General features: G+C 37.8%; 1 protein-coding gene across 1 annotated transcript in view; it reads left to right on the top strand.

The window, feature by feature from the left end:
* SCAF8 (SR-related CTD associated factor 8) overlaps positions 1-27,414 on the top strand; it is a gene marked incomplete at its 5' end in the record, with an annotated part of 100,713 nt that overhangs the window by 6,684 nt on the left and 66,615 nt on the right. The window contains 1 exon segment of the mRNA XM_014585860.1: positions 857-919. Within this exon segment, the coding sequence (XP_014441346.1) occupies positions 857-919 (63 nt within the window).

Raw genomic sequence — 27,414 nt, 5'->3', positions numbered from 1 at the left:
TCTTGACTAACTTAATAAAACTTTTTGGAGGACTTAGTATGTCTAAACACTATTTTGAAGGTGATTTTGTGACACTGTAGGAGTAGAGATCAGATGGGAATATGGAAATTTAAAAATCAGAACTAATTTTTACTTCTTACTGTTGAGAGGAGGGGCCCAGGAGGTGACTACTCCACAAAGATTCTAGTTAGAGTAAATCTATCCTGAGTTTTATGTGGTATGCTAACTAGGCTCTTTTCCACTGTTTTTGCTTTATTATATTTCAGTTTAAATATATCATATAGTAACAGTTTTTTCATACCCACATTTAAAAAAGAGTACAGGGATAATTGAGATTAATGATTATGATGTTGAGACTATGTTTGGAGGCTGTTATAGTTTAAATCATTCAAGATTAAATGGAAAAAAAATTGGCAAGATTGAAATTCATGTCATGTATGTAGCTCAACTATTAGGTTGTTGGAAAAGTCATGGTTCATTTTTGTAAAGAAAGGAAACATAATGACTTTTCCACTGACTCAATATTTTATCCACCTGTAGACTACCATTGAGTTTGTTACAAAAATTTTGATGAATATTTAGGGGACTTCTGTATCCATCTCTTAAATAGTTATATTTTATCATCATTTCTGTTTTAGAAGGGATATATGGCTTAGAATTAGTGATGACATTACTGCTTGTATATGCAATTTCAGTATTTTTTTAGGGCCAGTTTTGCTGTTATTGGACAACTCTAACTCATAATGGTATGAGAGAATATTATCAACCTTGACCTTGAGCACTGGCTGAGCTCCTGAACTAAGTGAGCTCATTTTGTCTGTTTTTCTCAACATCTTTCTCTACTCCTCTCTCTCAGGATTGTGCCTCTACTCCTGCTTGTACAGACTGCTTTCCCAGCAGCATGGACACAAGAAGCATAGTAAGATGAATATAACCCACATAAGGCAGGCTTTTTTGGAAAATATTAGGTTTAAATTAGTAGTACAGTGATGTATTAATTATATGGGTAGTACTTGAGATCATCAGAATGAAGTTTGTCACTTAGAGTATGTTAGTAGTCTTAAAGAGAGTATGTAGCAAATAAGTTAATTTCACAAATAAAAGTTAATTGAGAAAAAAGTTATTGCGGTTAATATTGAACATAAATCATATATAAATACTTATTTCTATTTACATTTTGCTCCACATAATTTTACTGTATTTCTTGTAAAACAAATGAAACATTAACTGTTTAAGTGAATTGCAGACCTCTTAATTTGATGGTTAAAATGAAATACATCCTTTGAGGAACTTTTTCAAACTACAAAATGACAGATTATTGACAGATATGCTGTAGGAGTGGAGAAACAAAAGACTAACTCAATTTTTTGATTTTTGTAATTGTAGAAAAGCAGATTGTGGTGGGGGTACTTTAGTAATGAGAAGTAAATGCTGATAAGAAATGTTTCTATGCTGTGATTTCTTATCCAGATTAATTCTGTCTTGTTCAGTGGTAAACATGCATTTCCTCTTTATGGTTTTGGTTTTATGTATTTATTTTGTCTCATTATATTTTATAAGAATTTCTTCTGTCACTATATGTTAAGTTTAGGGAAAAGTATAAATGTATTATAGTACCTACTATAGGAAATCTATCAGGAACTTTGTTGTCTAAAGACAGTTATGACAATATATGTAAAATGTTTTAAAAATAATTTTGCAACATAATGTAATAAATGTAGGTTGACTTGAAGACCTAGGGTTTTATTTTTTTGGTCAAGGGGTTATTGTGTGCCTGGCATTCTTCTGTCTTCTAGGATACAGTGGTAAACCAGATATCCAAAAACTGTATCATCTTGGAGCTCTTGTTCCTGTGATTGTTTTTCTTGTCCTGGTCAGCATTGTCTGTAGTGAACCTGCTGGAGAGCTAGTGAGGCAGGGCAGGCTTTACTGACCCTGAGATTGCCTTTGCTGGAGACTGGGTTGATTGTATCACTTCTTTCTAAGCTGGCTTTCTGCCTGTTAGATTCTCAGCATTTTGCCTCACAGAGTCCAGATTACTTGTTTACCATTTGAAGTAGACTAAGCAGGTAGATTTGTTTAATAAGACTATGATCCTGCTTTTTCAACAAAGAGAAAATATGATTGGTCCCATTAAATATTGTATACCAAATTGTCTATCATATATTTAAAAAAAATTTCCATTTGATATATTAGAATTGTTAACTATTTCTTACAAAATACATCTTTAAGGATATTTTGTCAGGGGGATAAAATTGATCCCTTATACCAGTAATTTTTAAAAAGTTTTGAATGTGACCAAAAGTTTTATAATTTAGAAGAATAAATTAATAAGCATGTTTTTTTTTTAAAGCAAACTGTTTAGGTGTGTGAAAAAATTTGTTATGTTTTATAAACAGTTTTTTGAATTTTGTGTGATTCATCAAGGCTTACATGAATGAGTAGCTGCTGAGTGAAAGACAACACAGTATTATGGGTTATGGTCATTAGTGTGTGAAACTTGTGAAATAATAGTAAGATCTCTATATAGTGTCACTGGTCATAGAATCTCAAAGATTGACCAAATCCTAGTTACTGGCTTTCTTTAATTTAGTAATGGTTTTGATATCGTAATGTTTTACGGTAAAAAGAAACAGATATAAGTGTTTGAAATTATTGGAATTAATGTTTTTGATATCATAATGTTTTAGGGTAAAAAAAGATATAAGTATTTGAAAGTATTGGAATATTTGAAGCATATGGGCAAACGTCTTCTGGAGTTAAAGAACTTCTTAAAATCTTTTTCCTCTTTTGATGAATGTTGAGAAATTACATTTTAATAAAACATAACATCTGATATAGCAAATGCTTAGTTTATGTGACAGCTGCTCAATATAATGGAAAAATGCCTGGCTTATTTATTATTGAAAAACTTAATTTACCAAACATTTTGTTAGTAGCAAAACAGTTTAGTGTTGTTTCCTTTTTTTTTAATTGCCAAAGGGCGCAAGCATTCACGGGAAAGAGATAGAGAGATAGGGACAGGGTAGAGAGAGAGAAATCACTCCTTAATGTAGTGTGGTTATGTGGCATTTCCTTCTCCATTTCTTCATTCTTTTGGGATTTTGGGTACACACATGCCTGGACTGTTTTTCAAACTGCTGGCAGCTAGGATTTGAGCTGTGGTCAGCAATGTGTGATTGGGCTCCTTTAACCACTGGGCTGTTAGGACCTGCCTTCCCCACTTTGTAGATTTATTTATTTGCTAGAAAGTGAAGGAGAGAAAGAAGGGAAGGGAGACAAGTGTCCTAATAGGGTCTCTACACTATGATCCACCCCATCTGTGCTTATCTGAGTCACAGATGTGTGTGCATTTGCTCAGCATGCTCAGGGAAACCCCTTGACATGAACCCAGGACCTTTTTTGTGTGGTCTAGTTGTGTTATTACGTCATCACCTGGTCCCCAAATGTTTTTCTTTTACTTCTATATGAAGGAATACCTTCCTCAGTTTTTATTATTTTTAATTTTTGTTTAATTTATTATTATTATTTGTTATATGGCATATCTGCTCACAGGAGAGTCAGAGAGAGAGAGAGAGAGTAAGAAAGCAAGCTCCCAGGTCTGGGACTTGAACCACAATTGGCCGTGAGGGAGTCCAGTGCCTTAACCACCAAGCCATCTGCTGGCCTCCCATTCTTTTGTTGAAATATTGTCTAAATATAAATTAATTTTACCTCCCCAGTTCTTTATTTTTATTGCCTTGCATTTATAGAAAATTGTTAGAGTGGTCAAGATTTCTGGATACACTTCATCCAGATTCCTCTACTTCATGATACTGTATTTGCTTTCTTATTCTCTCTGGCTCTCCACATACACTTGAACACACAGGCTTTTTTCTGAATATTTGGAGAGTAAAATTGTAATTTGTCGTGTACACTTATTTAATCAAATTGATAATTGATTTATAATTGATACTTTTCAAATATATTTAACCAATTACCCAGATCAGGAAATTAACATTGATACAGTGCTGTTGTCTGCCCGTTTTATTCATTATTCAGATCTCACCATTTGTACCAGTAATGTCCTTACTAGAGTAAATCCTACTTCTCACTTTATATTCACTTGTAGTCTCCTTTAATGTGGACTAATATGGACATTCTTGACTTAGATGATTTTTGAGATAGTATTTAATGGGAATAGGCCAGTTATTTTTAGAATTCTCTCAATATTGATTAGTCTGTTATTTCTTCATGATTTGGTTCAGGTTATACATTTTTGGTAGGATACTCGAGAAGTGATAGTTATGTCTTTTTCACTGCATCATATCAGGAAGATTAAGATACCCATTTATCCCATTAATAAGGACATTATCTACAGTGTATCTCCATTGGAAAGTTACTAGGTAACTTGTAACAGCTATTAAAGGGGAGATATTTTAATGCAAATTTAGATTAACTCATTAAATTTTTTAAAGTCCTTTTTTCTTAATTTTTTTTTTATTCTTGTCATTATTATATTTTTAAAAGTTGACCAGAAAGAGACAGAGAGAGAGAGGGAAAGTGAGAAAGCAAGCTGCCAGGTCTGGGACCCAAACCGCAGTCAGCCATGTGGGAGTCCAGCTGCCTTAACTGCGAAGCCACCTGCTGGCTCAAACTCAAGAAATTTTTACCCATTTGTTAAAGCATCCATTCAGTCCTTGCCCACATCACTTAGTAGAAAGATGGTTGCCAAATGGTGATTTTTCTGAGTTGTCAATTTTTTGGGGGGGTTGGCATTCTGTAAGGGTCTTCCCTTCTCATTTATGTATATATGTATGTATGCATATCAGCGTGAACTCACATCCCTGTTCCTTCATCGATTTTCTTTTTGCTTCTTTGATCATGTTAGTTTTGACTAATTAGAGCTCCTTCATACTGGCTCCTGTGTTTCTGATAAGTGTGCTCATCATTTTTTGAGTACTCCTTTTCTGGTGTAGCAAGATATTCCCAACGTAACCCTGAGATAGGCCATTTCTCCAAGAAGCCCTAGTTTTTTTTTGGGTTGTTTTTTTTTTTTTTTTGGTTTTCCTCATGTTTTATTTTTTAGTTTGCAATAGGGCCTGTGGGCTTGCTGGGGAGAGACTGAGGAAGCACTCCCTTGGAGAGGTGACCATGCTGCAGTCTGTTCTCTGTTCTCTCGGGATTTTTAGTATGCATGCGCAGGTGCCTGGTGTGTTTTTCAAGCTGCAAGGTTCTGGAGTTGAACTGCTTAGTCAGAAATGTAGGAACCAGCTGCCTTAACCACTGGGCCAAAACAATGATGGCTCCATTGTTTCTTTCAGTAGATAGGCGTCTATCAATAAATAGATCTACAAATGACACATTATTTGTTTTAGATCTTATTTGTCCAAAAGCTCAGTTTATTATATATCTAATTTCAGTCCAACACTGCAGGAAGGGTTCATTCTAGGCTTTCCCATTGCTAAATAATTATTTTACTTAACTTTATTTATTTGTTTATTTTAATTTGACCAGAGAGGGACAGAGTGAGAGAGAGAACAAGCTGCCAGGTCTGGGACTTGAACTGAGGTTGGCCATGCGGGAGTCAGCGCCCTTAACCACCATGCTACCTGTGGCCCCAAAACTTAGCTTCTTTTACCTAAAATGTATCTCCCTATTATTTGGTCACTCTTAAAATACACAGAAAGTAGTTTCTGAATTGCTGAAGCTTATGTCTGTGAAAATAAACCTATTAACTCGAGTTTAGTGTTTGTTTATAATTTTTTTTTGTTTAGCCTGAGGGTATAGTTAAAATACTCTGTACAAATATTACTCAGATGTTTTTCTTTCTTTTAATATGATTCTGCTTTTCATTTGAACTACAGTTAAGCTCATCTTTTTCTGTTGTACTCCATTTGGATTTTTTTTTCTTACCCTTGTTTGCTGTAATTTTATTTATTTATTTTTTAATTAAGCATTTGATATAGGTTGTGCGTGCTGGCAGGAGAGATACAGGGAGAGGAAAAGTGAGAAATCACCACCCAGGGGATTTGCTATGTCGCAGTCCCTTCTCTGTTTTTCTCTCAGCATTTTGGGCATGCATGCACAAGTGTCTGGTATGATTTTTCAAGCCACAGAGTCTGGGACTTGAACCACTGTTGGCCATATGGGAGTCCAGCACCTTAACCACCATGCCATAATTTTAAATTTATTTTATTAAAAACTTTTTTTTTTTGGTTTGTGTATATGTTTGTATGTTTGGTGTTTTAGACAGGGTCTTGCTGTGTAACAGCTCTCCTGCCTTAGACTTCTTAGTAGCTGGGACCATGGGTGTGCGCTACCACAGCTGAAGTTTTAGTACGTACTGGGAATTGAACTGGGACTGTCGTGTGGGCTTGACTTGCCAAGCAAGTGTTCAGCACGTGCTGCTATGGCTGGGCCTTTTATTATTTTTTTTGAAATAAAGGTTTTTGCCATAGGGTGTGTGTTCTTGCTGGAGAGAAACAGAGAGAGGGAAGGTGAGAAGTAAGTCCCCCAGAAGGATGGCCATACAGCAGTCCTTTCTTTATTTTCTCCTCAGGATTTTGGGCACTCACGCACACACACTTGGTGTGAGTTTCAAACTGTCGGGTATAGGACTTGAACTGCAGTCAGCCATGTGGGAGTCTAGCATCCTAACTCCCATACCACCTGCTTAGTCCCATGGGCCTTGTATAATTTTTCAATATGTGAAAAATTAAAGATAATTAACTTTTAATTTTAATTTTTCCTGATTTCTGTGTCTTAACCACCTATGCTCTGGTTTAAAAATAAAATCTACCATTTATTTAACATGCTTTACATCAAATAATACCCAAAATTCAGTGGTGCAGGTGTGGATAAGGGCTTAGGTGAAAGATCTGTTTCTTACAGTAGCACTGGTTCTACTGACAGGTAGAAAGTGTGTATTCAGAGAATATTCAATCTCATGAGAATGGAATATTCCGTCTTGGGACAGCGAACTTTTTCAGTAGAGTACAAAGATAGTAAATATTTTAGATTTTGTGGGTCACAAATGGGACTCTTGAACTTTTTTTTTTTTTTTTTGGTCTCTTATAAAACTTTTAAAATAGAAAAACCATTCTTAGCTTAAGGCCCTATAAAAACAGGCTATGGGATATACTTTGCAAACTCTAAAACCTGAACGCTTGACAGATAACATACAACTTGTAAATAAGAATTACAGTTGAACAGAAAAATATATATAAGTGTTACTTATTTTAACACCAGTAACAGAAGCAAAACAATTCGGAAAGCTACCTTGTATAAATATTCATTTGGCAAACTGTGCAAAAACATGCACAGGCAATATTTTAGGCTTTTACATTCAGCAGTGAATAAGACAGGCCATGAAACATCTCTACCATGTGATGTTTACATCCAGTTTGTGTGGTTGTGTACCAGAAATGCATGTTTTTTTTTTTTTAATTGAATGACATTTTATCTACTAGAAGTTTTCTTTTTTTGGGGGTGGGGAGAGGTTTTTGCTATAGGGTGTGTGCGCTTGCCAGAGAGACAGACAGAGACAGAGAGATAGCGAGAAATCAGCCCCCAGAGTGGAAGGCCACACCACAATCCCTTCTCCTCCATTCTCCTCTCAGGATCTTGGGCACGCACGCACATGCACCCGGGACTCGAACCGCGGTCGACTACATGGGAGTCCAGCGACATAGCCATTACGCTAACTGCTGGTCCCTCTACTAGAAGTTTTCATATTCATCGCAGAGAGAGCCTTCTTCCTGGGAAAACTTGTTAAAAATGCAGTATAAGAACTGCTCTGTAGTTTAGTGTTTGGGAAGCTGGCACCCACGTGGCCGCTTGAGAAACATTCTGGATGTGTGTGCATATGTGGCTACAGTCCCGCTGGGGTGAGAATGGAGAAGAGAGATTGTAGTAAGACCCACATGGGGGTGCTTTCTGTTTCTGGCAAATGTGCACATGTATTTATGGCACCTTCAAATGATTCTCAGTCATGATGCTTATCATGCATAACTATACCAATTCTTTAAAAGAGAACATAAGATTAGAACCTCACTAATTGTAACAGATGACTCAGACTTAATTTAATGATAAATACATGTGTTTTATAGACTCTTTAAAATATTATTTAAGTACATAACAGTAATTCTACTAACCTATTAAGGCTTTTAATAATAAAATTAGGGTGACAATGATTTTTAAAATACTATGAAAAGATGAGGGCCTTTGTGAAAACATTAATAGAGTTCGTGTTATGTGCATGTGTGTTTTAGGGAGAAAATCTAATAATGCCGATATTCATTTACTTAGTACAGATGAAAACTCAAGAACTTTTCACAAATTACTCTTCTTGTTCCTGGCTAGCAAATGTACCTTTCAATAAAAAAGTCTTCAGAATTAATTTGTACTTTATTCTACATAGGGGAGAAGATGAAAAGGTTCATGGAAAATGCATATTATGAAGAAACAGTGCAACCGTTTCAAAATTTTTGCCCCAAAATAAACTTGCCCTCCATTTTCTGTGAGCTTTTAGAAGTCCTCTCATATACATTGTTAAACTGACATCTATGACCAGTTTTTCTGTAAGCATTTAATAAATCAGTAATGGCTTTGGTAAGGATTATTAACATCTTTAAAAAAATAATTATTTAATTTTATTTATTCATTCATTTATTTATATTTGAGCAGAGAGAGACACAGAAATAGAGAGAGAGAAAGTAAGAAAACAAGCCTCCAGGTCTAGGACTCGAAATGTGATCAGCCACGTGGGAGTGTCCAGTGCCTCAGTCACCACACCACCTGCTGGTTCCAACATCTTTTTTTAAAAAAAAAAACAAAAAAAAAAAAAACAGAAATAGTTTTTCATCTTTCTAGTAATTCCTGTTACTTAAAGATTTTTTTTTTTTTTGAGAGATTTTTGCTATAGGGCGTGTGCGCTCGCCAGAAAGACAGAGAGACAGAAAGCGAGGAATCACCCCCCAGGAGGGATGGCCACACCACAATCCCTTCTCCTTCATTCTCCTCTCGGGATCTTGGGCATGCATGCACACGTGCCCAGTGTGAGTTTAAGCCACCAGGTCCAGGACTTGAACCACGGTTGACTACATTGGAGTTCAGTGATATAGCCATTAACACTAACTGCTGGTTCCCAGAATCTTTTTAAAAAGAAGCCTATCTTTGCCTTATTGGGATTTACAGGAATGAAGGCTGTATGTGACCATCACTTCACTGAAGAGTAGTGGCATCCTAAAGAAGTTGGCCAGAGGCGGCACCATTATTCCTAGTGCAGAATTTCCCAATCAGCACTTTGATTCATTTGCAAAACATAGGGTTGGATGTCACATATCTTAGAACTGTAGCAATTAATAATCCACATAATCCTGTGTGAGCTTTCTTTCATTTTGCTCAAAATTGTCAGGCAATTTTTCTATTCCATTTTAATTACAGTATAGTTTTTAAAATGCCAGAATAAGGCCAGCAGATGATGTAGTGGTTATGTCTCTGGACTCTCATGTGGCACAGTTCGAGTCCAGGTCTGTGCATGTGCATGCTCAAGATCCCAGGAAGAAACAGGGAAGGGATTGTGGTGTGGTCATCTCTCCTGGGGAGTAATTTCTGATTTTCTCTCTCATTGTCTCTGTGTCTCTCTATCTCTGGTGTGTGCATGTACCCTGTGGCAAAACCCTCTGTAAATAAATAAAAGTGCCAGAACACAGTAAATGCCCATGAAGCTTTTTAATGTATTAACATCTAGTGGTTGGAAAGATTGCGAATAACACTTGCTGATTGAGCCATATTTATTCATATTTGCCATATGGCAGTCATTGTGTAGGGTGGTCACCAGAGTTCATTAGATACCCACAGTTTTTCTTAACCTGTTCATATTTTAATAGGGATGGGGATAGAAGCAGATTACTGTAAATAAAGACTAATGTGGTATTATATGAAGAATAGTGATGTCACCACTGAGCATGCGTGGTCTACTGTATACACTTTTCGCACACAGTACAAAAAGATGCATTGTGTGCAAAGATTAAAAGGTTATTTTAAAAGAAATGGCAACTTTGGGAAGGGGATGAGGTTGAGAGAACTAATTGGATAGTTAGGCTGGTTTCTACTGGTGAAGAACCTTTGTAATATTATGCAAAAGACTTCCTTTTTAATGAAAAGGGAATGAGAATTCTAGAGGGTTTTAAGTGAAAGCACATGTTTTAATTTTTGTTATTTTAGAAGAAATTTTAAAATTTAACTATTCATTTATTTTAATTTGACCAGAGAGGGGCAGAGAAAGAGAGAGAGAGTGAGAAAGCAAGCTGCCCGGGCCAGGACTTGAACCACAGTCGTCCTTGGGCGAGTCCAGCACCCTTAACTACCACACCATCTGCTGGCCCCTGATTTTGTGTTTTAAAAAGTGATTAGGGGTCAGTTAGGTGGTATGGTGGTTAAGGCAGCTGGATTCCACATGACTTATTGCACAGTTCAGCTCCTGGACCTGGTGGCTTGAACAATCTGCTGGACACATGTGAATGTGTGTCCGAAATCCAGAGAGGAAAATAGAGAAGTGATTGCGGTGTGGCCATTCCCCTTTCTTCCTTTTTTTCTCTGTCTCTGGTGAGTACACATGTCCTATACCACCAGAAAGAAAGAGAGAGGGGAGAAAGAAAGGGGGGGGGGAGACTATCATTACAAATACAACTTATTTGAGAAATTCTAGCTGCTACATTTTTGGATTTATTATGAAGAAGCTTTAGAAATAGTGACTCTTTCATGTTCTCATTTTGACCATTTCACTAATACTAGTATATCTAAAATTAAGTGGAGGTAACATTTTATACCTTTTTATCCTGATGTTTATAAAAGACATAGGAAAGAACTGAAATGAAAAGACGGTAGAGTGTTTGGATTCCAGGGAAAATGAAAACTGGAGAAGTTATTTTTGTATGCGTGCCTGCGTGCACCTAGTTTGCTTTCTCTCACGGTGCCCCTTTTCTGTTCTCTTTGATTTTAGAACACGATAGCTGAAGACCATCATAGTTATGTTATATGCATTTATAGCTAAAGGCATAACTGAAGTTTATGGTTGTATAATTGAGTTCCTTGTGTACTTCCATATTTAAACTTGTAAAAATTAAAAAAATTTGGACCTGTCATTTAGTAGGCTAGTTTTTTTCCCTAAGAATTATTTAATTCAGCTTTTATTTATTCACTTATTTATTTTAATTTGAGAGAAACAGAGTTAGAGAGAAAGTGAGCAAGCAAGCCGCCAGGTGGTCCAGGACTCAAACTGCGTTCAGCCATGTGGGGGAGTCCAGCACCCTTAACCACCGTGCCACTTGCCATCCCCAGTAGGCTAGTTTTACAGATGAGAGAGATCAAGACCCAGAAATAAAGATACTTAGAATCACAGCCTTTAATCACGTAGTGGCTTATTTAGAACAAATTTATATCCTGTTTCTCAGCTTACAGTTTGACTTTTTTTTTTTTTTAAAGTATGGAGTTTTAAAGTGTCATTTTGTTAGTGTGGGAAAAGGAGGAGTGAGAATTGGTGCTTTTTAATAGATTATCATCATTCTTGCTAACCCTGAGGCAGACTAAGCAACAAGCTACTGTGTTGCTACTCTCTTGCTCACAGAATAGGGTGCATAGAAATATGTGCTTTCCTATGCATCAGACCATTGCGCAACGCTCAATTAGCTGAAGTTTTCAAACCACTTGCCCTCAGCAGAAAACTAAAGTGTTTAGTGCAAAACTCATGTATCTTAGACCTTCTTTATGGAAGAGAAGTGCAGTTACTTTTATAAGTATGTATCCTTACTTAATAATGGCAGCTACTTTGTAATTACTTCCTTTACATTTTCCACAGTACTACTGTTTAGAGGGCTCCCAGTATAGGAGTTTGAAAGCATGGAAAGGCTCAGCGTTAATATAGTTGCCATCAGTAAAGTAAATTGTGAGGACAGTTGGTAGCAAGGAAGGAGATGGTAATTTATTCATTTATATTATAAAATGGGGTTTAACAAATAGGGTTGTAGAAAATTTTGAGATGAATCCTAATGATAAATTATCACTAGAATGTGTAAATTGTTTTTTTCCTATTTATAATACATATATACATATTTACAATAGTTTTGCAAACATACATACCCATGTATATATACACACAGAAAATTCTAGGTGACCTGCCAGAGTTTAAAAATAAAGTACTGTCAGAGGGCACCTCTGCTTGCTAGAGAGAGAGAGAGAGAGAGAGAGAGAGAGTGTGTGTGTGTGAGTGTGAGAGAGAGAGAGAGGGAGGGAGGGAGGAAGGGAGAAGCACCTCTTGTTAAGGTGTGATCGTGCTGCAGTTCCTTCTCCATTTCTTCATCTTTCCATTTCTTTCTCTCATGGGGATTTGGTCACCTATGCAAAGGTACCCATACTGTTTTTCAAGCCACTGAGGGAAGGAATTTGGACCATAATCAGCCATGTGTCATCTAACTCCCTTAACTACTGTCCTATGGCTTGTCCTTACCAGACTTTTTAAACAATTTTGTCAGAGAGTGTATGTACTTGTCAGGCAGAGAAGGAAAGTGAGAAAGCCTCTTCTGTGCAGAATGGTCATGCCACATTCTTGTCTTCTCCATTATTCCCTCCCCCTGGGATTTTTGGCGTGCATACATATGTGTCTACCTTGTTTCTCAAAGCTGCCAGGTCTGAGACTCCAACTGTGTGTTGGCCATGTGGGATCCAGTGGCATTAACTACCAGGCCCAGGCAGCCCCAACAGTGGTTATTTCTGGCAAGAGTAGTTGGTGGATAAGACGTGGTGAATGAGAACTTTTAATAGTTTGAAGTCTTTGCAGTGAGCATTTATTACCATAATTACCTTGTAATATTTTCCCCAACACAAATATGTTTTAGCTTTTGGGAGAAGAATGGAGTTGATCTGTTTTAATATATTTTTAAAAAGAATTACTTTTTATTACTACTGTTTTTTAGTTTGACCAGAGAGAGTGAGAAAGCAAGCTATCACGTTGGGATTTGAACTGCAGTGACCGTGTGGGAGTCTAGCACCTTAAGCATCAAGCCACCTGCTGGCACCAATATTATTTGAATTAAATCCTTTAAAGAAGGGAGATTCCTTTTGGAGAGTTTGAATACCTTTAAGCCTTATTGAAGATGGCTTAAAATTCATGTTTAGGGACTAGCAGGTGGTGTAATGGTTATGTTGCTGAACTCCCACGTAGTCAACCGTGGTTCAAGTCCCACAACTGTGACTTAAAACTCACACTGGGTGGATGCATGCGTTTGTGTGTGTGTGTGTGTGTGTGTGTGTGTGTGTGCACAAAATCCCAAAAGGAGAATGGAAGAGAAATGGATTGTGGCATGGTCATCTCCCCTGAGGGATGATTTCTTGCTTTCTGTCTCTCTGTCTCTGGTGAGCACACACGCCCTCTAGCCCAAAATCTCTCAGAAAAAATTTACATTTAAGTAGAATTTATTTACCTGTTACTTGATAAATAGATTAAAGACTAAAGTTTTCGTCTATTTTAAATTTTCAGAGAGCAGATACACTCACCAGAGACAGACAGGAGGAGAGGGAGAATATACTTCACCAAGGGGAGCATAGTTGTACTGCAATCTGTTCTCTTCCATTTTTTAATCCTGTTGGGGTTTTACACACACATATTGTATGTGCCTAGCATATTTTTCAGGCTGCCAGGGCCACGGCTCAGGCTACATGCAGTTGGTCACGTGGGATCTCTCGTTTCCCTTAACCACTCAGCTTTGGGACTGGCCCTACATCTTTTATCTTTTGATTAAAGTCTTGGTTATTCAGTTGATACTGTTCAATGGTATGTCTCCTCAGTCATCCCCCATCCTATCCTGTTCATTAGCTCAGTTGCTTTTGTGTCTTTGGTTGGTAGCTGATGGAATGTGTTGTGTTTTTGGAAACTAGAGCACATCTGTCAGTGTCTGGGTAGCCAGAAGAACTAACTGGCTTTGAGATACGTTTCTGAATTTTTTTAATTACTAGTGGGTACCTGTGGGGGAGGGGTGGGAGAGAGAGGGGGCATCTCTTCCTCCCTTCCCCCCAAAGGCATAGTCATGCTGCAGTCTTTTTTCTTCCGTTTTTAAAAATTCTGTCAGGATTTTGGGCACACATGCACATGTGCCCAGTGTGTTTTTCAAGTTGCAGGCACCAAGGTTTGAACCCTGGTCAGTCATGTGGGATTTAGCTCCCTGTGCATGGGTCTTAACCACTGTGCTATGGGACCAACCCTGAGACAGGATTCTGTGACATATTACCATTTTGAATTTCATTATCATTTATCTGTCTTGTATCATCTATGTATTTGTATGTATTTCATTTGAAGTCATATTCTAATACCCCACATTTAAAGTCCACAAACTTCTTTAAGACTTAACATCAGTAGTAAAATCATGCTCAAATCCTCAGGCCCTAAAACTTGGGATAGTATCTTAAATGCCCCTCTTTCATCCATTTCTTGTTAGTCCTGAAATCCAATAAATTATTTTTTAAACATTCTTTTTGCTTTCTTACCTTATTTTAATTCTCTGTATTATTTTATTCTTTTTATATTTTATTAATCACTTTAGTTCACGTCCTCATCACATTTTTCTTGGTTTTGCATAGTCAGTTTTTATTTGGCCTTTAATCTACTCTTCTTTTTTTCTTTAGTTCACATAGAGGTAGTTTTTTATTTTTTTAATTTTTTTTAAGATTACTAGATTAATTTTAGTAGATTAATCTCATGAAATAACAGGTTTGCTCGAGTCACTTACTGTACCTTAAAAAAATTTTTCAGATCCCTTTGTCTTCAGCTGTAGAGATTCCCAAACCAGTGTCTTAAGGTTTTTTTTTTTTTTAAATAATATAGACCATTTTATAAGATTATTTATAAATAAGTGTATAAAGCTACTTATTATTATACATTGTGTATAGTGATGCTATGAAACAGAAAGATTTACTATTTGCAAAGATGTGCATTATGTATTTGTATCTTTGTATCTTCTTGGTTTGGGAACTCTGATTTTCCAGTAGGGAATTAAAGTTCAATTAAGATTGTTATACATTCCCATTAAGAAGTAGCCACTTCTCATATCTTCTTTGCAGATAGGTTTGTTAAGAGAATGTTTTTTTTTTTTTTCATGAGTCTGTGAAAACAGAATCATAACTGCTCTAGAGAGCATTCATCGTGAATAAATATCTCACCAAATAGCAGTTTTTATTTTGGCACTTAATTGTGTTACATGCTGTTTGGTTCATGAGTCAGAGTCTGAGGTCTTCATGGATCCCTTAAATTTTAAATACCACGTTAGTACCTTATTTCTCTGTTAATTGCATGTGGGAGTATGAAGACAAAATAACAAAGATGCACAGTCACCAAGAGTTAAGTTTAATATTCACACTTCAAATGGATGCCTTTGCAAAATTAGCTGTGATTACATTTTAGAAACTATTTTGATTTTAGTAAATTACTAACACTGACAATAGTAAACTTAGAATGCTGAGAATCTATTATGTTATAGGTTGTGCATTCCTAATCTGAAATCTAAAACACTCCAAAATCTGAAACCTCTTGAACATCAACATGATTGCTGCAAGTGGAAAATTCTATACCTGGTCTCATGTTGGGTTGTAAGTGAAAACATACAAAAATAATGTTTAAAATTACCTTCATACTGTGTCCGTAAGGTATATATGGAACGAAAGTTAATTTTATACTTAGACCTGGTTACCATCCTCAAGTAGGTCACTATATATATGCATATTTTCAGAATAAGGAAAAAAAAAGCCTGAATCTGAAACACGTTGTTTGCAGACATTTCAGATAAGGAATGCTTAGCCTGTAGAATAGTGATTTATCTGTGACTTTCCTTTCCTTTCAGTAGATTATGGTTTCATATTTGAAGGTTTTCATGCTATTTTTTGTTCTCTAAAAGGCTTACTATTGTGTCTATCTTCAGTAGCTAGTCAGTAAATGTTGACTTAATTTGACTTAAGTCACCATTTAGTTTTTTTTTCTTTTTGGAGAGGTTTTTGCTATAGGGTGTGTGCGCTCGCCAGACAGACAGAGAGAGACATAGAGACAGAAGGCGAGAAATCACCCCGGGGGGCTGGTCATGTTGCAATCCTTTCTCCTTCATTCTCCTCTCGGGATCTTGGGCATGCACGCCCACATGCCCGGTGTGCACATTAAGCCACCGGGTCCGGGACGTGAACCACGGTCAACTACGTGGGAGTCCAGCGACATAGCCATTACGCTAACTGCTGGTTCCCAGTCACCATTTAGTGTTGAGCTATTAATGAATTGAATTTGGCTTTATATTCCCCCAATTCTTTATTTGTTTTTGGTTGATTTTGCCATGATACTAAAACTGTTATTCTGAGGTAGAATATTATGATTAGCTCTCAAATTTGAAAATCTTATACAAGGATGACTATTTTGTCATATAGTAATAGAAATTGGGGGCAGCAGGTGGCGTGGTGGTTAAGGTGCTGGACTTCCACATTGCAAACCACAGTTTGAGTTTTGGACCCGGCAGCTTGCTTTCTCACTTTCCCTCTGTCTTTCTGGTCAAATAATAATAATAATAATAATAATAAATCAAATCAAATAAATATCATAAATGACATTGGATGTTCGAGTCCATTCTGTTGTTGCTAATAACAAAAACTCCTGAGTCTGGGTAATTCAAGAGAATAGAGGTTTATTCAACTCACACTTTGGAGGTCCAAGATCTAGAGGCCATTTTTTGTGAGAATTTTCTGGCTCCATTACTGCATGGTGGAGGGCAGGAGCACATGTATCTGTGTTCAAGTATCTCTGTTCTGATTTCATTCCCTCTTCACTATAAATGTACCAAGAGTCAGTCTAGAGCCCTGCCCTGATGACCTTAATCCTAATCTCCTTCCAGAGACCCTACATTTCAACATCATAGATTAATTTTTCACCTTTCATCCTGTCATAACCAAATCTGAGCACCTGAATTTTGGGGAGACATTTAAACTACAGCATGGGATTATTTCAGAGTGAAATATTGTTCTGTGTTCAAATATTTTTTATGTCCATGAGTATTAATATTGGATATATCAGTGCATACAGGATTGCAAAGTTTAGTAAAAGTAAAGTTTTGGGAGTGAAATTAAGAGAAATCTGTGTCATCAAACTATGGCATTAACATTAGACATCTTTGAGTAAAATTACTACTCTGTGTTCACATGAATTTGTGTGTGAAGTTGGATAAATTTATTTTGCTACTTTATCAAAGTCAAACCAGGCACCAGCAGTTAGCGTAATGGCTATGTCGCTGGACTCCCACGTAGTCAACTGCGGTTCACGTCCTGGACCTGGTGGCTTAAAACTTCATGCCGGGCACGTGTGCGTGCATGCCCAAGATCCCGAGAGGAGAATGGAGGAGAAGGGATTGCGGCGTGGCCATCCACCCTGGGGGGTGATTTCTCGCTTTCTGTCTCTCTCTTTCTCTCTGTCTGTCTGGTGAGCACATGCGCCCTATAGCAAAAACCTCTCCAAAAAAAAAACAAAACAAAAAGAGTCAAATCATCATATAATTTGAATACCTAAAAATGAACTGTTAGGAATATATGAAAATAAAAATTTGAGGATCAGCAGGTGGCATAATGGTTAAGGTGCTAGATTCCCACATGGTTGACCACCGTTCAAGTCCTGGACCCAGAGACTTAAAACTCACTCCGAGCGCAGGTGCGTGTATGCAGAAAATCCTGAAAGGAGAATGGAGGAGAGGGGATTGGAGTGTGGCTATCCCCCCTGCCCCCCCGGGGGTAGGGGAGGTGATTTCTCACTTTCTGTTTCTCTGTCTCTTTCTGTGGCAAGTGCATGCACTCTATAACAAAAATCTGTCAAAAATTTATTGGTTATTACTTATTGAAGATTTATAGTATGTAAGGTCGAAATTTTTCAAAGTAGGTGGTTGGATGGATGGAAAGAGAGACAGAGTGGGGTGGGTATTTATTAGGTGGTCAGGAAAGTAATGATGCATTTTTGCATAGAAAAATATGTCATAACTTTCCCAATGACCTGATAGATAGCTGGATCTGTGTATGAGAAGTCTTCAAAAATTCATGGAAAATGTGTAATATGAAAAAATAACTGTGTATGGGACCAGCAGTTAGCATAATGGCTATGTTGCTGGACTCCCATGTAGTTGATTGCGGTTCAAGTCCCAGATCCGGTGGCTTAAACTCACGCCAGGCGCATGTGCATGCGTGCCCAAGATCCGAAGAGGAGAATGGAAGAGAAGGGATTGTGGCATGGCCATCCCTCCTGGGGGGGTGATTTCTCTCTTTCTGTCTCTCTGTTTCTCTCTGTCTTTCTGGCGCTCACATGCGCCCTATAGCAAAAACAAAAACAAAACAAAACAAAAAACTGTGTGGATTTCAAATTTTTTGGGGTTTTTTCTTTTTTTTTGAGAGGTTTTTGCTATAGGGCCCGTATGCTCGCCTGAAAGATGGAGGCAGAGAGACAGAAAGCAAGAAATCACTCCACCCACCCCCCTGGGCGGATGGCCACGCCACAATTCCTTCTCCATTCTCCTCTTGGGATCTTAGGTACACATGCATACATGCCCGGCATGAGTTTAAGCCACTGGGTCTGGGATGTGAACCGTGGTCAGTTGCATGGGAGTCCAGTGACATAGCCATTACACCAACTGCTGGTCCTCATTTAATTTTTCTTTCTTTTTTTTTTTTTTTTTTTTTTTTCAAAATAACCTCATACTATTTATTGGATTGTTGGAAAAGTCATGTCGTGTTTTTTGCTTAGAAAACTAGAAAAGATACATCATGACTTTTCTGACAACTTGTTAGTTTTAAAATGTTCATGCAGCATCTTCTTTGAGGTACTAGAAGGGTAATAAACCAATTTGAAGAGAGCCCTATGAGAGCAGCATGAATTCTGCTAATATTGAAGCAAGAACATCCAATTTATGATAAACTTAGTGTGGAAGAATGGTGAAAAAGATCACTGAGGCTTTCTGAAAAGTTAATGGGGACAATGCCCTAAAGAAAGCAGCAGTTTACAAATGACAACTCATTTTAAGAAAGGAGGAGACAATGTTGAAGATAACATGAACAGACCGTCCACCACAATTTGCAAGGAAAAGATTAATCTTGTTCAGACCTTAATTGAAGAGAACTGATGATTAAGATCAGAACCAGTAACCATCACCTTACATATCTCAGTTGATTGAGATTACAGAATTCTGAATTGAAAAAGTTCAGCAAATTTTCTGCTGGAAAAACTTGTACTCAGATCAGCTGCATTCAAGAACAGAGCTTTCAGTGGAAGTTTTAAACAGGTGGTGTCAGCATTTCTTTGGCAAATTGTAAAACAGGTGTGGTTTTACCCTGTGTTTTGGTGACAGAAAGGGCATATGTGCTCACCAGAGAGAGGGAAAAGGAGAAATCAGCCTTTAGGGGGGATAACCATGCTCTCATCCCTTCTCCATTCTCCACCATGATCCTGAAGGCAAAACACAAAGCAGTGGTTCCCAAGCAGTGGAAGTTGTCCAGTCCAAGCAAAAGGGGACCAGTCAAGAGCAAAGCATAGCAACAGGTTTTTGGGATGCTTAAAAGTATTTTTCTTGTTCACTTTCCCAAAGAATAATGTTTGTTTATTATGAGAGTGGTTTGAGAAAGTTACCCAAAGCTTTAGCAGAAAACTGTTCAGGAAAACTTCTAGAGGGTTCTTTTCTCCACCATGAAAATATTCCCGTTATTCCTTTCATCAGACAAGGGCAGTCTTATGAGAATCTTGTTGGGGAATCATTAGGCATGTATCTTAGTTGGCTACTTCTGACCTTTTTTGTTTCCTAATTGTAAGAAAAATCTTTAAAGGGCAACCATTTCTTCATTTTCCATCAACATGGTTCAAATTTCAGGACCATCAGTTTTTTAGGAATAGATTTAAGGGTTGGTGCCATCAATTACAAAAAGTATCTTCAGCTTGATGGAGTTTCTGTTGAGAATAACATTTATATTATTTGTTTATTTATTTTAAAATTCACCAGCAAGTGGAAGTGCTTACTGGAGAAGAGTTAGAGATAGAGAGAAAGCAAGTGAGAAAACAGCACCCCCATGGGGCATTGTTATGCTGTAATCTTCATTCCTCCACTTCTCCCTTTTGGGATTTTGGTCATGCACATTTGCACCTGGCATGTTTTTCAAGCCACTGAGCCTGGAATTTAAATCAGAACTCAATTTTGGTGAACAGTATTTGCTACAGAGAATTTAATAATTATTTTCCTTGTAATTAATATTGCCTTGTATTTAAAGTGGTAAGCAAGAGCAATGCCGTTCAGAAAATACGTAGTTTTTACGCAACCCACAGTAAGAAATTGAATTTGTGCTTTTCTCCATGAATCACATCCATAAATGTAACAGGATGAAAAGTGTCACTCATGTCTGTCAGTGTACTGCATTATTTTTGTTTCATTTTGTTCCTTTTTAACCAAATGGGAATAACCTTGAAAACATCTTCATCTTTTAGGTTAACTATTGGACTGTCAGAAAAGTGATGACACATTTTTGCATAGAAATTTAGAAAAATGCCTCATGACTTTTCTGACAACCCAATAAGTTATAGTTTGAAAACCATTTAGATGGAAAAATGCCATGAAATAGAGAAACGTGTGATAGGACTTTTCTTTTAATTGTAATTAAATAGTCTTTGCCTCTTTTTTTTTTTTTTTGGAGAAGGTTTTGCTATATGGCGCGTACACTCGCCAGAGAGACAGAAAGCGAGAAATCACCCCCCCTTCTCCCATGGGGGATGGTCACACCGCAATCCCTTCTCCTCCATTCTCCTCTCGGGATCGGGATCTTGGGCACGTGCACACACATACCTGGCGTGAGTTGAAGCCACCAGGTCCTGGACTTGAACTGCGGTTGACTACATGGGAGTTCAGCGACATAACCATTATGCTAACTGCTGGTCCCATGCCCAATAAATTATCTTCAGTTGCCATAACACATTTTCTTCTTAAGAGTTTTCTTGGTCTTGTTCTTGCATTTAATTATTACGTTTAATAGGTTGTAATTATTGCAAGTATTTTTTATGCCATTTAAGATATTAGGCACTTTCATTATTTTAACATTAATGTATGTGTATTAGGCGAACTTACTATATCTTATTGTACCTCTAAATTTTTTGGCCCTGTAGGTTTTTTTTTAAAACTATCATAGATAACCTTAAAAAATTAAAACAACCATGATTATGACCTTTATTTCTTAAAAGTAGGTAAAGTCACTAGTAAATACTTTATGGTTCTTGTATTGCTCAGTGTCTTCACCCAGGTATTGTATTATCCAATTCTAAAATTTCCATTTGGTTCTTTTTTGGAGCTTCTGTCTCTCTACTGTAAACATCTATCTTTTTTTTTTCAAGATTATAATTGTTTTTTGAGAGAGATTTTTCCTTAGGGCATGTGCACTCACCAGAGAGAGACAGACAGACAGATAGGCAGGCAGGCAGGCAGGCAGACAGAGAGGGAAAGTGAAAAATTACCCCCCCCCCCCACAACCCAACCACAACCCCCTATTCTCAATTCTAAAATTTCCATTTGGTTCTTTTTTGGAGCTTCTGTCTCTCTACTGTAAACATCTATCTTTTTTTTTTCAAGATTATAATTGTTTTTTGAGAGAGATTTTTCCTTAGGGCATGTGCACTCACCAGAGAGAGACAGACAGACAGATAGGCAGGCAGGCAGGCAGGCAGACAGAGAGGGAAAGTGAAAAATTTCCCCCCCCCCCATGACCATACCACAATCCCTTATTCTCCTCTCAGGATCTTGGGCACACATGCACATGCACCTGGCATGATTTTCAAGCTGCTGGGGCTGGAACTCAAATTGTGGTCAGCCATGTGAGAGTTCAGTGACATAACTTCCTATGCCACCTGCTGGTCCTATGAAGATTATATCAGCTCTGTGTCATCATGGGATTGGCATTTGTTGAATGTCTTTTTTCTTTAGCAGTGGACAGATTTTCTTGGGATTTGTGTGTGTGCGTGTGTGTTTTGTTGTCAAGTAGGTTTCTTTGTATATTTTGTATCCAGTATGCAAAGACTTGGTTAAAATCCTCTGAAGAATGTTGATTTTTGTTTATCAGAAAATCATCTTGCTAAAATTCAGGATTCAAATTCTTGTCTTTTTTGGCAGTTTCTCAAAATAAGACAACAGTGAAGTTTATACATCTATGGACTCTAACTTTCATGAACGTTTTCTCTATAGAATATAATGCTGTTTGATAGCATTTTACCCAAAGTAGAACTTTTTAAAAAAATTAGGGTCAGTCCTCTCTAATCCTGTCATTATGTTATCATCTGCTTTTTATTTGCGGGAGGGGGATAGGTTTTTGCTATAGGGCTTGTGTGCTTGCCAGAGAGACAGAGAGACAGAAAGCAAGAAATCACCCCCCAGGGCGGATGGCCATGCTGCCATGCCATCTACATTCTCCTCTCGGGATCTTGGGCACACACACACAAGCGCCCGCCGTGAGTTTAAGCCACCAGGTCCGGGACTCGAACCGCCGTTTACTACACAGCGACATAGCCATTACACTAACTGCTGGTCCCTCATCTACTTTTATGTAATACTCTCAAGTTCTCTCTTGTCATTCAACAGTGTTACAACTTCTTTACCGGGAATAGATCCCGTCTCAAGAAACCACTTTTCTTTGCTTATCCTATGAAGCAACTCTGTTCAGGTTTTATCATGAGATTGCAGCAGTTCAGTTCCATCTTCAGGCTGCACCTCTAATCCTAGTTCTCTTGCTATTTCTACCATGTCTGTAGTTACTTCCTCCACTGAAGTTTGGAACCCCCTATGACAGTCATCTATAAGGGTTGAAATCAAGTTCTTCCAAACTCTTGATAATGTTTATTTTTGACCTCTAATCAATCATGAATGCTTAATGGCATCAAGAATGGTGAATCCTTTCCAAAGGTTTTCAGTTGACTTTGCTTAGGTCCATCAGAATATTCATTTCTGTGGTTGCTCTAGCTATACAAAATACTTCTTAAATAATAAGACTTGAAACTCAGAATGACTCCTGTGTCTATGGACTGCAGGATGGATGTTATGATAGTAGTTATGAAAATGACATTAACCACCTTGAACATCTCCAAAAATGCTCTTGGGTACCCGGGTGCATTTTTCAATTACCAGAAGTATTTTGAACGTAATTTTTTCCCCTCTGAATAGTAAATTATTATTAACAGTGATCTTCACATATTCAGTAAACCCTGTGGTAAACAGACTTGCTGTCATCTAGGATTTTGTTCCATACATAAAGCACAGGTAGAGAAGATTTTGCATAATTCTTAAGTGCACTAGGGATTTTTGAGTGGTTAATGAGCTTAGTCTTCAGCTTAAAGTTGCAGGCTGCTTTAGCCCCTTAACCCCAATAAGAGAGTTAGTCTGTACTTTGAAGCTTAGAAGGCAGTCATTGACTTAACTATGAAAGTCCTAGATGGCATCTTCTTTCATTATAAGGCTGTTTTATCTGCACTGAACATCTGTTCTTTAGTGTAGTTTCACTGCACCCTTTTGAGTTTTTTTTTTTTTTTTTCCAGTGAGAGTAGTGTAGCCACTTTCATTAACGATCTTAGCTAAATCTTCTGAGTAACTTGCTTCAGCTTCTTTTTGAGCACTTGTATGAGATGGAATGGCTGCTTGCCTTTTTTTTTTTTTAATTTCTTTTAATTTTTTTCTGTAGGGTATGTTTACTCAGGGAGAGGAGACAGAAAAAAAAAGAAAGAGAAGGTGAGAAAGCACCCCCAGAAGTAGTGTCATGCTGCAATCCTTTCTTCTCCATTTTCCTCTCAGGACCTTGGGAACACATGCACATGTGCCTGGAATGTTTCTGAAATCTCAGCATCCAAGACATTAACCTCACTGTCCGCCTTGTAGGGTCCAACCACCCTAACTACCATGCCACCCTGGCAACTTTCTTTAAAAGCTTTCTGAACCTGGGACAAGCAGATTGCATAATGGTTATGTTGCTGGACTCGCATGTAGTTTACCTTGATTCGAGTCTTGGATCTGGCAGCTTCAAACTCACGGGCACATCATGTGCAGGTATACTCAAGATCCTGAGAGGAAAATGGAAGAGAAGGGATCACCACGTGGCTATCCCCCTGCGGGGGGGTGATTTCTCACTTTCTATCTCTCTTGTCTCTCTAGTGAGCACATGCACCCTATAGCAAAAAATCTCTCTTTAAAATTATAAAAATCTTATGAACCAACCTCTGCTAGCTTCAGAATTTTCTATAACTTTCTCACCTCTTAGCCTTCACAAGTTGAAGAGAGTTGGGGCCTTGTTCTAAATTATGCTTTGGCTGGAGAGAATGTTGTGACTGGTTTGATCTTCTATCCAGACCACTAAATATTTCTCCATATCAGTAACAAACATGTTTTGCTCTATTGTCATTTATGTGTTCACTGGAGTAGCAGTTTTCATTTTCAAGAATTGTCGTATTCACAACAATTGTTGGTTAGCTATTGGCATAAGAGGCAGTCTTTGAGCCTGTCTTGGGTTTCAGCATTACTTAATAAGCTTAGTGCTTTGTAGCTTTTGATTTAGAGAGCAATGTGTGCCTCTTCCTTAGATAATATTGTAAGGTTATTAATTGGCCAGATTTTAATATTGTTGTATCTCAGGAAATAGGGAGAGTGAAAGAGATGGTAATATTCGGTGAAGAGCTTGCTGGTGGGGCAGTTAGAACACAACATTTATCAATTGATTAACCTTCTAATATGTGTGTAGTTCATGGAACCACCCAAGACAATTACAGCAGTAAGTGATTAAAAATCTCCGCTTGCAGATCACCATGACAGATATAGTCATAATGGAAAGGTTTGAAATAGTGCAAGAATTATCAAAAAGTGACACACAGAAGCATGAACTGAGCACGTCATTGGAAAAATGGAGTTGATAGACTTGACTGAAAGTAGACCTGCCAAAGTATCTTCAATTTGTTTAAAAAAAAGAAAACAATTATTTGCAAAACACAGAAAAGCCAAGTGTGATAAAATAGTATGCTTGCATTCGTAGTGCCTAGCACTAATGGATATTTTTAATGAGTGAATTGTGAGATTATAGATAATTTCCATTTTCTTCTTTGTTCTTGTTTGTATTTTCCAATTTATTTGTATTAAATAGTAAATTTTTGAAAGTTTACCTTTTTTATGAGAGAGAATGTAAAAAACAGCATGTGCACCACATGAGTGAAAAAGGGGGGGGAGCAATCCCAACAAAGTCTAGTCACCCTCAGAGTCCTTTTCCCCGGCCCTTTCTGGTCAGTATCTTGGGTACCTGTGTCTGGCATATTTCAAGTCAGCTCTTGATCCAGTCCAGACCTTGGTCATCCTAACACTGCAGATCACTAAATTAGTCCCTGTGCCATGGAGGCCGGACCCAAAATAAGTTGCAAGGATTTTTCTTGAAAGAAAATATGGTTATTTTTTATGTTTGATAATTGGTTATTAGGTACTGTAACATTTCAGATATTATAACACATAACGCGTTTCAGGTACTGTTAACATTTCAGTTATATATTCTTGTGTTTTCACTTATTTACAAAGATGCCTTGAAATGTTTTCTGTCCTTTTAATTCTGATACATTTTTCAGTATAAAATGGGGACTTGTACCTTTATACAACTGCAGGGGGTGGTCCTCTCATAATGTCTGTCAAGTTTCCTTCCAGGCTTTACTCTCTAAACATTTCTTTTCCTTATTTTTTCTTTTTTTTTGGAGAGGTGTTTGCTATAGAGCACTTGCCCTCGCCAGAAAGACAGAAACAGATAGAAAGCGAGAAATCCCCCCCTGGGGGGGATAGCCACCCTGCAAGCTCGGTCTCCTCCATTCTCCTCTTGGGATCTTGGGCACACACGCACACGTGCCCGGCGTGAGTTTACTCCACTGGGTCTGGGACTCGAACCACAGTCAACTACATGGGAGTTGAGCGACATGGCCATTATGCCAACTGCTGGTCCCTCTTTAAATATTTCTGATTGCTCAAGAATATTGTTACTTAGGTAGAATTTAACCCAAGCATAAATTACTTTCATTTCAAAATTTTTACAAGGAAATTTACTTTAAAAATCTTAGGAAGGGCCACCCTCTGGCCTAAATTCTACTTGGTCAACTATTTGGCTCTAGTTCTTGACCTGGCAGCTTGAAAGTCATGCAGGCACATGTGTGTGCAACCAAAACCTCCAAAGAAGGGAAAAAAGGAGAAGAGATTGCAGAGTGACCATGCCCCATAGAGGAGTGCTTTCTTGAGGATGTGCTCACTCCTTCAGTGAGCGCATGTACCTTCTGGCAAATTAAAAAAAAAATTTTTTAATAAGCCATAGTTTATTTTTATTTTATTTTTTTGAGTTTTTCAGAGGTTTTTGCTATAGGGTGTGTGCACTCGCCAGAAAGACAGAGAGACAGAGAGACAAAGCGAGAAATCCCTCCCCCCCTAGGGGGTATGGCCGTGCCACAATCCCTTCTCCTTCGTTCTCCTCTCAGGATCTTGGGCACACACGCACACGCACCTGATGTGAGTTTAAGCTACTGGGCCCGGGACTCGAACTGTGGTCAGCTACGTGGGAGTCCAGCAGAATAGCCATTACGCCAACCGCTGGTCCCAGTTTAGTTTATTTTTAACACCCATCATGCCATGAATTTATAGAGAATAGGTTACAGAAGCTCAGGCTCTGTTACATTGGGTTTCACAAAGTGTTCTTGCCTGGGTGGAGCAGGCTGATGCTTCAGTTGAACCCAGGTACTTTTCTCTTTGGCTTCATTCTTTTTCTGGTCATTTTCCTTCACACATTTTAGGAAGCTATCTCTGCTCTTAGAATACTTAATATGCCCAGTACGCATATTAATTGTCTTGGCAAGAATCTTGTCCTTTATTTACAGCAGTCCCAACAGCATGCTGGGTTTTATAGACTCTTCCAATTTTGCTATGGTAACATTTGTGGGTCATTCCTTTTCAAACAGTACCCATTCCCTTGATGTTTACCATAGCACCTTTCTTGTAAATTTGCATGTATGTTGCCAAAGGAACCACTCCATATTTTCTAAAAGGCCTAGAGAACATACATGGGGGCCTCTCCTCTCTCCCTTGTGTTCGTCGTTTTGGTCTTTCCCTTTGTGTTTGTCATTCTAGTGAATTACCGGAAGAAGGCGGTTCCAAAGGACAAAATTTTAAAAAAGGTTGGAAAGAAAAATTCGAAAGGCGATTGTATTGTATGAGACTAAAGAAAAAGTCAGTATTAGTCATGTCATTCTTTTATAATATGCTTTTCTTAATGTAGAATTTACTCTTTTTTTTTTTCTTTTTTTGGAGAGGTTGTTTTTTTTTTTTTTTTTCTTTAGGGCGGGGGCGCTCCCCA

The sequence above is a fragment of the Tupaia chinensis genome, unplaced genomic scaffold, assembly GCF_000334495.1.
Source record: "Tupaia chinensis unplaced genomic scaffold, TupChi_1.0 Scaffold000014_1, whole genome shotgun sequence".
Classification (NCBI taxonomy): Eukaryota; Metazoa; Chordata; class Mammalia; order Scandentia; family Tupaiidae; genus Tupaia; species Tupaia belangeri.
This window is presented reverse-complemented; position numbering and strand designations above follow the sequence as displayed.